Source organism: Salmo trutta, chromosome 34 (genome assembly GCF_901001165.1).
Source record: "Salmo trutta chromosome 34, fSalTru1.1, whole genome shotgun sequence".
Lineage (NCBI taxonomy): Eukaryota > Metazoa > Chordata > Actinopteri > Salmoniformes > Salmonidae > Salmo > Salmo trutta.
Genome location: NC_042990.1, coordinates 36941164 through 36959739, shown reverse-complemented (window position 1 = coordinate 36959739; position 18576 = coordinate 36941164). Strand labels below are relative to the sequence as shown.

Genomic DNA, 18576 nt, shown 5'->3' with positions numbered 1-18576 from the left:
ATATGACCCAAGTTTTTTATTTTTTTACATCGCTATGCATGTTTTAGCGAGAGGAAAATGTTACCATGATTTGAATGTGTTTTGATGCCAGATTTCTTTCCTCAGGTACCAATTATGACTTCACCTTCAATGTGAAGTTCTATCCTCCTGACCCAGCCCAGCTTTCGGAAGACATCACCAGGTAAACCTCTACCTGCTCCTCTGTTTGGTTTCTCTCTGCTAGGTGTGCTCTCTGTCTCTTCCCAGCAAACCAAAATTGGTTCTGTGAAAGTTCCCAGAACATTTGTTAGGTCGCGGCAAATGTTCTCATAACACAAAAACTGTCCAGTCGTGCTGATGATTGTAGAATATTTGATTAAGACATTCACCTGATGCTAGAAAAACGTTCCTAGAACACATTTAACTGGTTCTTTAAAAGATGATCATAATGTTTCATTAGGTTTCTGGGAACATTGTGGGGATATGATGAGGTTCCCAAAACACTAAAACTGTCCAGCTATGCTAACATTCAGATAGTGTTTGTATCAGGGTACACAAAACAGTCCTTTGATTTTGCAAGAATGTTAACAAAATATCCTGTCTGAGTTCTTTAAAGGTTTCCAGAACAGTGAATTAGGTTGTGGGAACAGTGTGTGTACATTACAAGTGATAGGTTCCCAAAGCACAAAACTTGCTTAGTTGTGATGACATTCATACAATGTTTAAGTTAGGTTGCACAGGACATTCCTATATTGTTGTAAGAATGTTGACAGAACACCTGGTCTAAGTTATTTAAAGGTTCCCAGAACATTCACACAAATGTTCCACAATTTCCAAATAAGTGTGTTTTTATGACATTCATGGCATATTGGTTTTAGGTTTAACATAATATTTCATTGATGTTCACCCAATATACATTTGACCCTGTCTTAGAGGTCCTCAGAACATTTCAAGAACATTTTATATTTAAGTTTGACTATTATTATTACCACAGCATTCTCAGTATGCAAATGTACAGCTCCTTAAAGCGCATTCGAATACATCCTCATTATGCTTCTCTCCAGATTCAATGTCAATTCACATTTGAAGGTGATACAGAAGACACATGGCATCATCCCTATGGTGAAGCATGGTGGAGGCAGCATCATGCTGGGGGGATGTTTTTCAGTGGCAGGGACTGGGAGACTAGTCAGGATCGAGGGAAAGATGAACGGAGCAAAGTAAAGAGAGATCCTTGATGAAAGCCTGCTCCAGAGTGCTCAGGACCCCAGACTGGGTTGAAGGTTCACCTTCCAACAGGACAACGACCCTAAGCACACAGCCAAGACAACACAGGAGTCTCTAAATATCCTTGAGTGGCACAGCCAGATTGAACATCTCTGGAGAGACCTGAAAATAGCTGTGCAGCGATGCTCCCTATCCAACCTAACATAGCTTGAGAGGATCTGCAATGAAGAATGGGAGAAACTCTCCAAATCCAGGTGTGCCAAGCTTGTAGCGTCATAACCAAGAAGGCTGTAATCGCTGCCAAAGGTGCTTCAACAAAGTACTGAGTAAAGGGTTTGAATACTTATGTAAATGTTATATTTCAGTTTTGTATTTTTTATAGATTTGCAAAAACTTCTAAAAAACTGTTTTTGCTTTGTCATTATGGGGTATTGTGTGTAAAATATATTTAATCAATTTTAGAGTAAGGGAATTGTAAGGGAAAACCCATTCTGAAAAATTACGATACATAATAAATATATAAAAACAAATTCATGTTCAATGCAATAATCTTTTATTGAGTTAAGGTCCAATGCTGGCATTTGTATCTCAATATCCAATCATTTCTGGGTAACAATTAAGTACCTTACTGTGATTATTTTCACTTAAAATGGTAACAAAAAAATACAGTGTTACACAGCATATGAAGAGGATGGCAACATTTTAATAACTCATAAATTGTGTAAAAAATATGGTTGTGTTTGTATGATTTAAATGCTGTTCAAGTGACCTATGAATTACATTGAAGTGTGATGCGTGTCTATATCACCTTCTAGTAGGAATGGGTATGAGAAATCAAACGGATGTCAAAACTCGATCAGAGATCAATTTGATTTTACTTGAAGACAACGTTAACTTGCTTTGACTCTAAGAACAGGCATGTCTGTATATCGAAAAATGTTGTCTTTCAACTCGCCAAATTGAGCCCCGTTTCAAATGATCTTTTCCAATCACCAATATATATTTTTTGGGGGGTAAATATATTAATTTAAATATATAAACTTTATATATAGATTTTTTAAATATATATATTCCTTTTTTATTATTTTTCCATAACCTTACCACCCTTCCCCTAATTTGAGTAAACTAATGAACAACAATACTTTAAAAATATAAACACAACATGCAACGATTTTACTGAGTTACCTGTTCATATAAGCAAATCAGTCAATTGAAATAAATAAATTATGCCCTAATCAATGGATTTCACATGACTGGGCAGGGGCGCAGCCATGGGTGGGACTGGGAGGGCATAGGCCCATCCACTTGGAAGCCAGGTCCACACACTGAGGAGCCGGGCCCAGCCAATCAGAATGAGTTTTCCCCCACAAAATACTCCTCAGTTTCATCAGCTGTCTGGGTGGCTGGTCTCAGACGATCCCGCTTGGGGCGGCAGGTAGCCTAGTGGTTAGAGCGTTGGGCCAGTAACCGAAAGGTTGCTACATCAAATCCCAGAGCTGACAAGGTAAAAATCTGTTGTTCTGCCCCTGAACAAGGCAGTTCCTAGGCTGTCATTGTAAGTAAGAATTTGTTCTTAACTGACTTGCCTAGTTAAATAAAGGTTAAAAAAAGTAATAAAAAAAATGTGAAGAAGCCAGCTGTGGAGGTCCTGGGCTGGCGTTTTAACCTTTATTTAACTAGGCAAGTCAGTTAACTCTATTCCACATCAAGTAACTCATACAAGCAGTAAAATTGTATAAAAAAACTGATAAAAATACATCTTATAGAACAGAGGGGACTGTAACATACACACTATATACAGGACTGCCGCTGACTGGATGTTTTTTGTTTGCCGCACCATTCTCAGGAAACCCTAGACACTGTTGTGCATGAAAAGCACATTACATTTTTGTGAATGGCGTTGTTTACCTAATACACTATCCGGTGAGGATATATTGCGTCACCATCAATTAAATATTATTTATTTGCTATGAACGTCATAAAAACAGACTTATTTGGAAATTGTGGAACATTATGCAACATTGTGGGGAATGTTTTGTGCAACCTTAGTGAATATTTAAAAAATATTCTTGCAACGTTAGGGGAATGTCCTGCGCAACCTACCTTGAACATTGTATGAATATAAACACTTTCCAACAACCTAATTAAATGTCCTGGGGACTTTTTTTTTTTTAATAACTCAGAAAGGCTGTTCTATCAACATTCTTGCAACATCAAAGGAAATGTTTGTGCACCCTGATACAAACGTAATCTTAATGGCAACACAACTGGACTGTATTAGTGTTTTGGGAACCTACCTCTTGTTATATCCCCACGATGTTAGGGAACCTTTAAAAGAACAGAAGAAATGTGTTCTGGGAACATTCTTGTAACATCAGGTGAATGTTTTATACAAACATTGCATAATCATCAACAGGACTGGACAGTTATTGTGTTTTTTCAGTTTTTGCCACAACCTAAGAAATGTTCTGGGAACTTTCACAGAATCAATTTTGGTTTGCTGGGAAAACATTACTGCTATATTGTGTTATTGCATTACTTTCAAACCTTTTAGGGGGGAATGTTCTGTGTTGGTCGTTACAGATTTTGTGCATAATGTTATGAGGATATTTTCCAAGGATATTTCATTCGGAGAAAAAAAAATTGTGAAAAAAATATTTTGTTATCAAAAACATTATTTTGGGATGTTATCCTAATGTTAGATAAACCCTAACTAGAACTTCATGGAATGTTAGCTAACGTTCTGGGAAAGTTGCCGGTTTGCTGGGTTGTTTATCATTGCCCCAATCTCTCTGTCTCCCTCTGTCTCTCTTCACCTCCCTCCCTTTCAATCACTGTCCCTCTAATCCTCACCTGAGTTCATGAATCTAATTGCACCCAGAGTAATTTCATCCTGCATCCTGCCTCCCACCCACCTCCACCCCATCCATGATTACATAAACAACCCGGCTTAAGTCTAATTAACGGCATCACACTGGGTGTACTGCCTGTGCCTTTGTCCCAAATGGCACCCTATCTCCTATATAGTGCACTACCTTTGATCATAGCCCTGTGGGAAATAGGGAATAGGGTGCCATTTGGGATGAATTATCTTTCTGCTGCTGCTTCCTGGAAGCCCTGTGGTCTGTGACCTCACGCTAACCCCTAGCTGTGTTTGTGTACAACAGATGTGTTTGTGTACGTCAGGTATTCTTGGTAGGACAACGGTAGCAAATATATACTGAACAAAAATATAAATGCAACATGTAAGGTGTTGATCCCAGAAATATTCCATATGCACAAAAATTGACTGTTTGATTACAGGCTGTATCACATCCGGCAGTGATTGGGTGTCTTGTAGGGTGGCATACAATTGGTCCAGCGTCGTCCGGGTTTGGCCGGGCGTAGGCCATCATTGCAAATAAGAATTTGTTCTTAATTACATCTAGACATTCCGCTAGCGGAACACCTGCTCCAATATCCAATGATGGGCGTGGCGCGAAATACAAATTCCTCGAAAATCAGAAAACTTCAATTTTTCAAACATATGACTATTTTACACCATTTTAAAGACAAGACTCTCCTTTATCTAACCACACTGTCCGATTTCAAAAAGGCTTTACAGCGAAAGTAAAACATTAGATTATGTCAGCAGAGTACCCAGCCAGAAATAATCAGACACCCATTTTTCAAGCTAGCATATAATGTCACAAAAAACAAAACCACAGCTAAATGCAGCACTAACCTTTGATGATCTTCATCAGATGACACTCCTAGGACATTATGTTATACATGCATGTTTTGTTCAATCAAGTTCATATTTATATCAAAAAACAGCTTTTTACATTAGCATGTGACGTTCAGAACTAGCATTCCCACCGAACACTTCCGGTGAATTTACTAAATTACTCACGATAAACGTTCACAAAAAACATAACAATTATTTTAAGAATTATAGATACAGAACTCCTTTATGCAATCGCGGTGTCCGATTTTAAAATAGCTTTTCGGTGAAAGCACATTTTGCAATATTCTGAGTAGATAGCCCGGCCATCATGGCTAGCTATTTTGACACCCACCAAGTTTGGTACTCACCAAACTCAGATTTACTATAAGAAAAATTGGATTACCTTTGCTGTTCTTCGTCAGAATGCACTCCCAGGGCTTCTACTTCAATAACAAATGTTGGTTTGGTTTCAAATAATCCATAGTTATATCCAAATAGCGGCGTTTTGTTGTGCGTTCAAGACACTATCCGAAGGGTAAAGAAGGGTGACGCGCCCGGCGCGTTTCGTGACAAAACATTTCAAAATATTCCATTACCGTACTTCGAAGCATGTCAAACGCTGTTTAAAATCAATTTTTATGTGATTTTTCTCGTAAAAAAGCGATAATATTCCGACCGGGAAACCCTGTTTTCGTTCAAAGACTGAAAATAAAAACATGAAGTCGTCTTGTGCACGCGCGGCCAGTCTCATTGTTCTCAGATCGACCACTTGCCAAATGCGCTACTGTTTTTCAGCCATGGCCTGCAAAGTCATCATTCAACGTTCTGGCGCCTTCTGAGAGCCTATGGGAGCGTTAGAAAATGTCACGTTATAGCAGAGATCCCCTGTTTTGGATAGAGATGATCAAGAAGGCCAAGAAATAGTCAGAGAGGGCGCTTCCTGTTTGGAATCTTCTCAGGTTTTGGCCTGCCAAATGAATTCTGTTATACTCACGGACACCATTCAAACAGTTTTAGAAACTTTGGAGTGTTTTCTATCCAAAGCTAATATATGCATATTCTAGTTTCTGGGCAGGAGTAATAATCAGATTAAATCGGGTATGTTTTTTATCCGGCCGTGAAAATACTGCCCCCTATCCATAACAAGTTAACCTACTTGCCTAGTTAAATAAAGGTTAAATAAAGGTTTAATAAAAAATAAAAAAATAATTACATCCCTGTTAGTGAGAATTTATCCTTTGTCAAGGTAATCCATCTACCTGACAGGTGTTGCATATCAAGAAAATGATTAAACAGCATGATCGTTACACATGTACACCTTGTGCTGAGCACAATGAAAGGCCACTCTAAAATGTGCAGTTTTGTCACACAACGCAATGCCAAAGATGTCTCAAGTTTTGAGGGAGCATGCAATTGGCATGCTCACTAAAGGATAGTCCAACAGAGCTGTTGTTAATTTCTCTACCATAAGCCACCTCGAACAACGTTTTTGAGAATTTGGCAGTACGTCCAACCGGCCTCACAACCATAGACCATGTGTATGGCGTCGTGTGGGCGAGCGGTTTAATGATGTTAACATTGTGAACAGAGTGCCCCATGTGGTGGCGGTGGGGTTATGGTATGGGCAGGCATAAGCTACGGACAAGGAACACAATAAATCAAATCAAGTCAAACTTTATTTGTCACATGTGCCGAATACTGTGAAATATTTACTTACAAGACCTTAACCAACAGTGCAGTTCAAGAAGAGTTAAGAAAATATTTACCAAATTAAATTAAATTAAAAGTAACACTATAACATAACATAATTTTAATTTAAATGCACAAAAAAATACTGTGAAGAAATCCTGAGGCCTGTTGTGAGGCCCATTTTTTTTTTTAAGGTATCTGTGACCAACAGATGCATATCTGTATTCCCAGTCATGTGAAATCCATCGATTAGGGCCTAATGAATGTATTTCAATTGATTGATTTCCTCATATGAACTGTAGCTCAGTAAAATCATTGACATTTTTGCATGTTGCGTTTTTATATTTTTGTTAAACATATTTTATTGTTAACACAAACTTGTTTCTTTAAAGAAAAACTTCCATTGTCCTACCAAGAGTCGTTTCATCTACAGTTTGCTCGATTGTCAGTGCACCTTGGTTTGAAAACGACTTAGCCACAGCCCTTTATTTTTATCTTCGCATGGTCAGGTACTACCTGTGTCTCCAGCTGCGTAAGGACATCCTGGGGGGCCGTCTACCCTGCTCCTTTGTCACTCTGGCCCTTCTGGGTTCCTACGCACTGCAGTCAGAGCTGGGGGAGTACGACCCAGAGACACACGCACCAGACTACGCCAAGGACCTGAGGCTGGCCCCGGGACAAACCAAGGAGCTAGAGGAGAAAGTCATGGAGCTGCATAAAACATACAGGTCAGGAGGGGTTTTAATACACACACACACACACACACACACACACACACACACACACACACACACACGTTCCCAGTATACTCAGCAGAATGCCCCCCCCCCACACACACACACACACTGACTTAGAGACACATTTTCCCAGTATACTTAGCAGAATGCCCACACACACACTGACTTTTTAAAATTAAATGTCCCCCTTTATTTAACCAGGTAAGCTAGTTGAGAACAAGTTCTCATTTACGACTGCGACCTGGCCAAGATAAAGCAAAGCAGTGCAACACAAACAACAACACAGAGTTACACATGGAATAAACAAGCGTACAGTCAATAACACAATAGGGGGAAAAAAGAAAGTCTATATACAGTGTGTGCAAATGACATGAGGAGGTAAGGCAATAAATAGCCAATAGTAGCGAAGTAATTACAATTTAGCAAATTAACACTGGAGTGATAGATGAGCAGATGGTGATGTGCAAGTAGAAATACTGGTGTGCAAAAGAGCAGAAAAGTAAATAAAAACAATATGGGGATGAGGTAGGTAGATTGGGTGGGCTATTTACAGATGGGCTATGTATAGCTGCAGTGATCGGTTATAAGTCTCCAGCTTCAGCGATTTTTGCAATTCGTTCCAGTCATTGGCAGCAGAGAACTGGAAGGAAAGGCGGCCAAAGGAGGTGTTGGCTTTGGGGATGACCTGTGACATATACCTGCTGGAGCGCCAGCTACGGGAGGGTGTTGTTATCGTGACCAGTGAGCTGAGATAAGGCGGAGCTTTACCTAGCATAGACTTATAGATTACCTGGAGCCAGTGGGTCTGGCGACGAATATGTATATGTAGCGAGGGCCAGCTGACTAGAGCATATAGGTCGCAGTGGTCGGTGGTATAAGGGGCTTTGGTGACAAAACGGATGACACTGTGATAGACTGCATCCAGTTTGCTGAGTAGATTATTGGAAGCTTTTTTGTAAATGACATCGCCAAAGTCGAGGATCGGTAGGATAGTCAGTTTTACGAGGGTATGTTTGGCGGCGTGAGTAAAGGAGGCTTTGTTGCGAAATAGGAAGCCGATTCTAGATTTAATTTTGGATTGGAGATGTTTAATATGAGTCTGGAAGGAGAGTTTACAGTCTAGCCAGACACCTAGGTGTTTGTAGTTGTCCACATATTCTAAGTCAGAACCGTCCAGAGTAGTGATGCTAGTCGGTCGGGTGGGTGCGGGCAGCGAACGGTTGAAGAGCATGCATTTGGTTTTACTAGCGTTTAAGAGCAGTTGGAGGCCATGGAAGGAGTGTTGTATGGCATTGAAGCTCTTTTGGAGGTTAGTTAACACAGTGTCCAAAGAAGGGCCAGATGTATATAGAATGGTGTCGTCTGCGTAGAGGTGGATCAGGGACTCACCCGCAGCAACAGCGACATTGTTGATATATACAGAGAAAAGAGTCAGCCCAAGAATTGAACCCTGTGGCACCCCCATAGAGACTGCCAGAGGTTCGGCCAACAGGCCCTCCGATTTCACACACTGAACTCTGTCTGAGAAGTAGTTGGTGAACCAGGCGAGGCAGTCATTTGAGAAACCAAGGCTGTTGAGTCTGCCAATAAGAATTCGGTGATTGACAGAGTCGAAAGCCTTGGCCAGGTCGATGAAGATGGCTGCACAGTACTGTCTTTTATCGATGGCGGTTATGATATCGTTTAGTACCTTGAGCGTGGCTGAGGTGCACCCGTGACCAGCTCGAAAACCGGATTGCTCAGCGGAGAAGGTACGGTGGGATTCGAAATGGTCAGTGATCTGTTTATTAACTTGGCTTTCGAAGACTTTAGAAAGGCAGGGCAGGATGGATATAGGTCTATAACAGTTTGGGTCTAGAGTGTCATCCCCTTTGAAGAGGGGGATGACCGCAGCAGCTTTCCAATCTTTAGGGATCTCGGACGATACGAAAGAGAGGTTGAACAGACTGGTAATAGGGGTTGCAACAATAGTGGTGCATAATTTTAGAAAGAGAGGGTCCAGATTGTCTAGCCCAGCTGATATGTACGGGTTCAGGTTTTGCAGCTCTTTCAGAACACCTGCTATCTGGATTTGGGTGAAGGAGAAGCTGGGGAGGCTTGGGCAAGTAGCTGCGGGGGGTGTGGATTTATCTGTGGTGACAGTGTTACCTAACCTCAGTGCAGTGGGCAGCGGGGAGAAGGTGCTCTTATTCTCCATGGACTTTACAGTGTCCCAAAACTTTTTGGAGTTAGAGCTACAGGATGCAAATTTCTGTTTGAAAAACTAGCCTTTGCTTTCCTGACTGACTGCGTGTATTGGTTCCTGACTTCCCTGAAAAGTTGCATATCGCGGGGACTATTCGATGCTAGTGCAGTCCGCCACAGGATGTTTTTGTGCTGGTCGAGGGCAGTCAGGTCTGGAGTGAACCAAGGGCTAGATCTGTTCTTAGTTCTACATTTTTTGAAAGGGGCATGCTTATTTAAGATGGCGAGGAAATTACTTTTAAAGAATGACCAGGCATCCTCGACTGACGGGATGAGGTCAATATCCTTCCAGGATACCCGGGCCAGGTCGATTAGAAAGGCCTGCTCGCAGAAGTGTTTTAGGCAGTGTTTGACAGTGATGAGGGGTGGTCGTTTGACCGCGGACCCATAGCGGATGCGGGCAATGAGGCAGTGATCGCTGAGATCCTGATTGAAAACAGCAGAGGTGCATTTGGAGGGCAAGTTGGTCAGGAAAATATCTATGAGGGTGCCCATGTTTACGGATTTAGGGTTGTACCAGGTGGGTTCCTTAATAATTTGTGTGAGATTGAGGGCATCTAGCGTAGATTGAAGGACTGCCGGGGTGTTAAGCATACCCCAGTTTAGGTCACCTAACAGAACAAACTCTGAAGATAGATGGGGGGCAATCAATTCACATATGGTGTCCAGGGCACAGTTGGGAGCTGAGGGGGGTTTATAACAGGCGGCAACAGTGAGAGACTTATTTCTGGAGAGATTAATTTATAAAATTAGAAGCTTGAACTGTTTGGGCATAGACCTGAAAAGTATGACAGAACTTTGCAGGCTATCTCTGGAGACGATTGCAACTCCTCCCCCTTTGGCAATTCTATTTTGACAGAAAATGTTGTAGTTGGGGATGGAAATCTCAGAATTTTTGGTGGCCTTCCTAAGCCAGGATTCAGACGCGGCAAGGACATCAGGGTTGGCGGAGTGTGCTAAAGCAGTCAGTAAATCAAACTTAGGGAGGAGGCTTCTGATGTTAACATGCATGAAACCAAGGCTTTTTCGGTTACAGAAGTCAACAAATGAGAGTGCCTGGGGACACGCAGGGCCTGGGTTAACCTCCACATCAGCCGAGGAACAGAGGAGGAGTAGGATGAGGGTACGGCTAAAGGCTATCAAAACTGGTCATCTAGTGCGTTGGGGACAGAGAATAAAAGGAGCAGATTTCTGGGCGTGGTAGAATAGATTCAGGGCATAATGTACAGCCAGGTATGGTGGTGTGCGGGTACAGTGGAGGTAAACCCAGGCACCGAGTGATGATAAGAGAGGTTGCATCTCTGGACGGGCTAGTTATGCTGGGTGAGGTCACCGCATGTGTGGGAGGTGGGACAAAGGAGGTATCTGAGGCATGTTGAGTGGGACTAGGGGGTCTGCAGTAAACTAAATCAATGATAACTATCCTAAACAACAGTGTACAAGGCATACTGACATTAGAGAGAGACATAAAGCGAGGCATAAAGCAATCACAGGTGTTGATTGGGAGAGCTAGCTAAGACAAAAACTGGTAAGACAACAACAGCTAATCAACTAAGATAACAACAACAGGTAAAATGGCGATGAATGGGCAGAGAGGGTCAGTTAACTACATACAGGGCCTGAGTTCGAGGCTGGGGCCAACAGATAAACAGAAAACAAACAAAATGGAGTACCGTGATTAATGAACAGTCCAGCAGGCATCAGCTATGTAGCCAAGTGATCATAGGGTCCAGTGAAGAGCAATATATGGAACAGGGAAGCCGCGGGGTAGTCGTTACTACGCTAGCACACGGGAGATACGGCGTTTAAAGTTAGCAGGCCGGGGTAAGTAGAAGCATCTGCTCCAACGTCCGGCAAAGGCCGGTTGAGGGCACAGCGGATGGAGTTATGTCGGCGGACCAGTCGTGGTGGTATGGCGGGGCGCCGTGTCGACAAAGGGTCCAGGCCAGATGGCGAAAGAGGTTTTATAGTTGTAGTAATTTTATTTGCTAGCTGCTCCTGGCCCGCGGCTAACTGGTGCTAGCTTCGGGGCAGGGGAATTAGCCACCATAACCACTCGGTAGCAGCTAGCTAGCAGCGATGATCTGATGCAAAGGTCCAGAGCTTACGTCAAGGACCCGGTGGAGTAGTGGATTCTAGCCGTGTTGGGGTAGAGTCCGGGAGGCATCGGCTGAGTAGCCGAGTGATCACAGAGTAGGCTGGGAGGTGGGCCTGGCTCAGGGCTAGCTTCGGGGCTGGGTCACTCGGTGGCAGCTTGCTAGCTGTGAGACAAATGTTCCCAGTATACTCAGCAGAATGTCCACACACACATACATACACACACACACACACACACACGCGCGCACACACACACACACACACACACACACACACACACACACACACACACACTTAGAGACAAATGTTCCCAGTATACTCAGCAGAATGCCCACACACATGACCTTCAGATTAGGAGGGAGGGGGTTGTACTGGATGCATAGGGTCACCTGTGTACACTGTTATGTAAATCAGTGTTATGTAAATCAGTCTTATGTAAATCATTGTCACAGCAGGAATGTGCTACTCATAATGAATCTGTAAAGCCAGAGTCATTCATGCTACTGTATGATAACACGTTGCTTCTTTGCTAATATGGTATCTGTTCTGTCTACAGGTCGATGAGTCCAGCACAGGCAGACATGGCCTTTCTGGAGAACGCCAAGAAACTAGCCATGTACGGAGTGGACCTGCACCAGGCCAAGGTAATGTAGTCATAACCCAGGCCAAGGTAATGTAGAGTCATAACCCAGGCCAAGGTAATGTAGAGTCATAACCCAGGCCAAGGTAATGTAGAGTCATAACCCAGGCCAAGGTAATGTAGAGTCATAACCCAGGCCAAGGTAATGGAGAGTCATAACCCAGGCCAAGGTAATGTAGAGTCACAACCCAGGCCAAGGTAACGTAGAGTCACAACCCAGGCCAAGGTAACGTAGAGTCATAACCCAGGCCAAGGTAATGTAGAGTCACAACCCAGGCCAAGGTAATGTAGAGTCACAACCCAGGCCAAGGTAATGTAGAGTCACAACCCAGGCCAAGGTAATGTAGAGTCACAACCCAGGCCAAGGTAATGTAGAGTCACAACCCAGGCCAACCCAGGCCAAGGTAACGTGGAGTCATAACCCAGGCCAAGGTAACGTAGAGTCATAACCCAGGCCAAGGTAACGTAGAGTCATAACCCAGGCCAAGGTAACGTAGAGTCATAACCCAGGCCAAGGTAACGTAGAGTCACAACCCAGGCCAAGGTAACGTAGAGTCACAACCCAGGCCAAGGTAATGTAGAGTCACAACCCAGGCCAAGGTAATGTAGAGTCACAACCCAGGCCAAGGTAATGTAGAGTCATAACCCAGGCCAAGGTAATGTAGAGTCATAACCCAGGCCAAGGTAACGTACTGTAGGACCACAACCCCAACCTGCAGAGCATTACTCATTCAACACAGAAAGTGACAGGCTCCATGTGGAGACTAGCTGGATAAAAAGTCAAAAGGAAGATGCTGCGTATTAACATCACGTTGTTGTTGATGTTGTGAATATAAGTAGGTTCTAATTTGTTTTCAAATGTCAACCTGCAACCGCTATATTCTACTATATTCTACTATATTCCACTATATTCTACTATATTCCACTATATTCTACTATATTCTACTATATCCCACTATATTCCACTATATTCCACTATATTCCACTATATTCTACTATATCCCACTATATTCCACTATATTCTACTATATTCAACTATATTCTACTATATTCTACTATATTCTACTATATTCCACTATATTCTACTATATCCCACTATATTCCACTATATTCCACTATATTCCACTATATCCCACTATATTCTACTATATCCCACTATATTCTACTATATTCTACTATATTCCACTATATTCTACTAAATTCAACTATATTCTACTATATTCTACTATATTCCGCTATATTCTGCTATATTCCGCTATATTCTACTATATTCTACTATATTCCACTATATTCTACTATATTCTACTATATTCCACTATATTCTACTATATCCCACTATATTCCACTATATTCTACTATATTCCACTATATTCTACTATATTCCACTATATTCTACTATATTCTACTATATTCCACTATATTCTACTATATTCTACTATATCCCACTATATTCCACTATATTCCACTATATTCCACTATACTCTACTATATCCCGCTATATTCCGCTATATTCCACTATATTCCGCTATATTCCGCTATATTCCACTATATTCCACTATATTCTACTATATTCCACTATATTCCACTATATTCTACTATATTCAACTATATTCTACTATATTCCACTATATTCCACTATATTCCACTATATTCTACTATATTCTACTATATTCTACTATATTCCACTATATTCTACTATATTCTACTATATTCCACTATATTCCACTATATTCTACTATATTCCACTATATTTTACTATATTCCACTATATTCTACTATATTCTACTATATTCTACTATATTCTACTATATTCTACTATATTCCACTATATCCCACTATATCCCACTATATTCTACTATATTCGACTATATTCCACTATATTCCACTATATTCTACTATATTCTACTATATTCTACTATATTCCACTATATTCTACTATATTCCACTATATTCCACTATATTCCACTATATTCTACTATATTCCACTATATTCTACTATATTCCACTATATTCCACTATATTCTACTATATTCCACTATATTCCACTATATTCTACTATATTCCACTGTATTCTACTATATTCCACTGTATTCTACCTCCATGGATGATGACGCGTTGGTAGGAGTGCAGGTGTTTCAGCCCAGATTGTCCCTCAGTGTCCTCCTGTCTGTCCACTGGAGGCCAGTTATATCACATCTGTCCTATTAACCACTCAGCAGAGAAGGCTTGATGATGATGATGATGAAGATATGGGCTGCGTCCCAAATGGCACCCTATTCCCATCATAGCACACTACTTTTCACCAGGGCTCCTCAAAAGTTGTGCACTGTATAGAGAATAGGGTGTCATTTGGGATGCAGATATGGTATTTAACATGGTTATAGCACCCACCCACCTACCTCCTTGCCTGCTGCAGTGTAACCTACGTCAGCTGTGAAGTCAGTGTTTGTGTCTGTTCCCAAAAAAGGGAGAAACGCGTGCCTCTGTCAGAGCACAGATTTAGTAGCAGAAATGAGGTCAATCTGTTTGCATCAAAACCGGGGATTTAAAATAAAATATGGAAGTCATTATGCTGAAAGGGAGGTGGATGCTGCCTCCCGGTGGATGGATGCTGTCATTGCATTAACACGCAGGCCAAGTCAATGGTATAATGTCAGCAATCATGCAAATGGACATCTAGCTGTTGTATTCTCTGTTTTTGGGTGGTCTTTCTTTCTTACTCACTCACTCACACACTCTTCCATCCTTTCTTTTTCTCTCTCAAATCTCTTTCACTCCCTCCCACCTTCTCCCTCCCTCTCTCCCTCCCCATCCCTCTCTCCAGGATCTAGATGGAGTGGATATTATGCTGGGTGTGTGTTCTGGGGGTTTGATGGTCTACAAGGACAAGCTGAGGATCAACCGGTTCCCCTGGCCCAAAGTCCTCAAGGTCTCCTACAAACGTAGCAGCTTCTTCATCAAGATACGCCCCTCAGAGGTCAACTTGATTTCTGTGTTTGGTTGTTTATTTGGTTGTCTTTTAGCCCACAAGAGGCCTGAACTCCCAGGAGTCAGATAAACAGTACAGTAATCATAAGTAAAAGTTGAGTTACATGTCAAATCAATAGGTATAGTGGATCTAGTGCAGTGCTACCATCATTTCATATGCTTTTGTTTCCAACAGTTGGAGCATTACGAAAGCGCCATTGGTTTCAAACTGCCAAACTACAAGGCCTCCAAGAAGCTGTGGAAAGTTTGTGTGGAGCATCACACCTTCTTCAGGTAACAAAACACATTGTTGAAGCTCCCTGTGATAGGTTCTATCATTCTAACTTGTGAAGAACACCACGCTATTATTTTATTGTATTAAATAGAGAAGGGTCATTACAGTACATTATTAGTATGGTTATATGTAGTCGAGTTACTCACAATGACTAATACTGTATGTGGTTGTCTTACTACCTTAGTTGAATGCACTGCTAAAATGTTCATGTAGTTAGCTATATTTAAAAGCTAAATTGTGACCAATCGTCTCGATTTCGGGTCTTATGTCGCTACATTTGAAATGGTGTTTTTTTTACATTGGATAAAAGTAGAGACTCAGAGCTACAACATGGTTTATCATGCACTACAGTTGAGAAACAATGGGAAAGTAATTCTACTGTGAAAGTTGATAAACTTGTAACCACACTTTTAAGAAAATGTCCCTTAAATTTTTGGTACACCTACTGGAGAGCTCTTCTTTATCTCCGCCCATTCAGCATCGTTCGCACCCTCTAAAGCCTTAGCCCCACCCATCTCTTTAAGGATACACATGCGTGCCACACGGGACGATGGCACACGGCCCCGTGTGGCTCAGTTGGTAGAGCATGGTGTTTGCAACGCCAGGGTTGTGGATTCGATTCCCACGGGGGACCAGTACGGGAGAAAAATAAATGTATGAATTGTATGCATTCACTACTGTAAGTCGCTCTGGATAAGACCGTCTGCTAAATGACTAAAATGTAAAAATGTAAATGAAGCCATGTACTATACAACCAAAGATTTCAAGACTAAAGGTTGGTTTATACTATGGGTGAGTTTATTTAAATTTAATCTGGAGTGGCAGAGTGGGCTCAGAGTGCGCTCTGGGCGTTCGTAAATTTATCAGTTATTCTGCGGCTTGAGTGCTCTGAAGTCGGGAGTAGATAGCCAAAGCGAATTTACCAGCTACGTCTATTAACAGTTGTCACAGTGACATCATGAACATTCTATTGAAATGGTTACTTGCATAGTGGAGTCTTTTTGTTTAGACATGTAGCTAAATAGCTAGCTAAACAATGACCCATAATCCCAACTCATAACATTACTACCCTGCATGAATCTGCAGGTAGCTAACCAACCAGGTTCAATGTTAATTAGCTAACATTAGGCTATAACTAGCAATGCCAATGGCTCTGAGATACGAATAATGTAACTACACAGATCATACACGTAACGTTAGCTAGTGAGCCAGCAAGCTAACGTTAGCTAGCTAGATAACAGTACAATTTAACTTGAAATGGAAATGACTTTCTGACCAAATTTGAAACATGTAATATCTGAAAATGTAGGTAACTAGACTCTCTTACGCGTATACATGGATGGACGCTTCTCCCTCTTTGTCACGGATGCCATGGTTGCCCTTAGTTTGAAGATGCGGAGACAGGTGTTTTATACAACAGCCTTCTGTGTGTTCTCCTTTCGACTCTGTCTGCATATTTGCAATTAAACGGCAGAATTTTATATATTAGATTTATATATTTATAGAAATGTTCCTCTGCCTCTTCTGTCCAGACTGACCTCCACTGAGGTGGCTACCACTCCCAGGAAGTTCCTAGCGCTGGGTTCTAAGTTCCGCTACAGTGGGCGGACCCAGGCCCAGACCCGCCAGGCCAGCTCTATGATTGACAGGCCAGCCCCCCTGTTCCAACGCTCGGCCAGCAAGAGGAACTCACGCAGCCTGGATGAAGGTTTGTTGAATGGGACTGTGGGTGGGGGAGAGGTATCTGTGGAGAGAGAGCGAGAGAGAGTCTGACTTGTCCTTGTTTAACTCCAGCCAGATGTTAGTCTCTGTGTTTACTCCAGCCCCTCCCAGAGAGGAAAGAAGAGGGTTTCTGGTTACCATATCAACCACCCACCTCTGTAGTAACATTACCTTGAATTCAACCTCCCGCCTCTGTAGTAACATTACCTTGAATTCAACCACCCACCTCTGTGGTAACATTACCTTGAATTCAACCAATCACCTCTGTGGTAACATTACCTTGAATTCAACCACCCACCTCTGTGGTAACATTACCTTGAATTCAACCACCCACCTCTGTGGTAACATTACCTTGAATTCAACCTCCCGCCTCTGTAGTAACATTACCTTGAATTCAACCACCCACCTCTGTGGTAACATTACCTTGAATTCAACCACCCACCTCTGTGGTTACATTACCTTGAATTCAACCACCCACCTCTGTGGTTACATTACCTTGAATTCAACCTCCCACATCTGTGGTTACATTATCTTCAGGTACAGTAACAGTACTGGCCCACTTCAGGGTTTATTAACCCTCTCTTCGCTGGCCTCTTCTCAACCTCTAACATGCTGACCAAACTGGCTCCACACCTGCATCCGCGTGTGCCATCGTGTGCATGTTGATTTTGTCTATACCCACCAGATGTGATCAAGACACGCAGGTTAAAATACCAAAACTAACTGTGAACCAGCTATATTAATTTGGGGACAGGTCGAAACACATGAAACATTCATGGACATTTAGCTAGCTTGCTGTTGCTAGTTAATTTGTCCGGGGAGATAAACATTGGGTTGTTATTTTACCTGAAATGTACAAGGCCCTTTTTTTTGGCTGAATCTTTGTAGAATTCTGACTCATTTTGAATCACAAAAATGTGTGTTCTTTACTCTGACAATTCATCCACAGATTAAAAGGGGAAACCTAGTTCGTTTTTTTGTTCGTTTTCTTTGATCAATCTCTCCTCGTTCATTCTTCTTCTGTGGATTTTATATGGTGGTTGGAAACCAACTTTAAGGTGCGTTACTGCCACCAACTGGACTGGAGTGTGGACCTCAGTTCATCTTTCAATCACCCACGTGGGTTAGTATGCTCATACAAAACACTAAGTAGATGGGAGCGGCGGGACTTGCAGTGCGTCAAGCATCTAAAATAGAACCAAGTTGTATTTTAGCGTCTGGCTACACAGACACCAGTTGATGCGCGAGCAGTTTGGATGAAATGATTGAATAA

General features: G+C 41.9%; 1 protein-coding gene across 6 annotated transcripts in view; it reads left to right on the top strand.

Annotated features, from left to right (window-relative positions):
• The window catches only part of epb41a (erythrocyte membrane protein band 4.1a), a 128943-nt gene that overhangs the window by 51739 nt on the left and 58628 nt on the right, over positions 1-18576 (top strand). For all 6 annotated transcript variants that reach the window (XM_029732792.1, XM_029732786.1, XM_029732789.1 and 3 more), the window contains 6 exons: positions 106-181; positions 7111-7329; positions 12236-12323; positions 15144-15296; positions 15483-15580; positions 17114-17289. In XM_029732792.1, coding sequence (XP_029588652.1) covers positions 106-181; positions 7111-7329; positions 12236-12323; positions 15144-15296; positions 15483-15580; positions 17114-17289 — 810 coding nt within the window. The remainder of the gene's footprint in view (positions 1-105; positions 182-7110; positions 7330-12235; positions 12324-15143; positions 15297-15482; positions 15581-17113; positions 17290-18576) is intronic.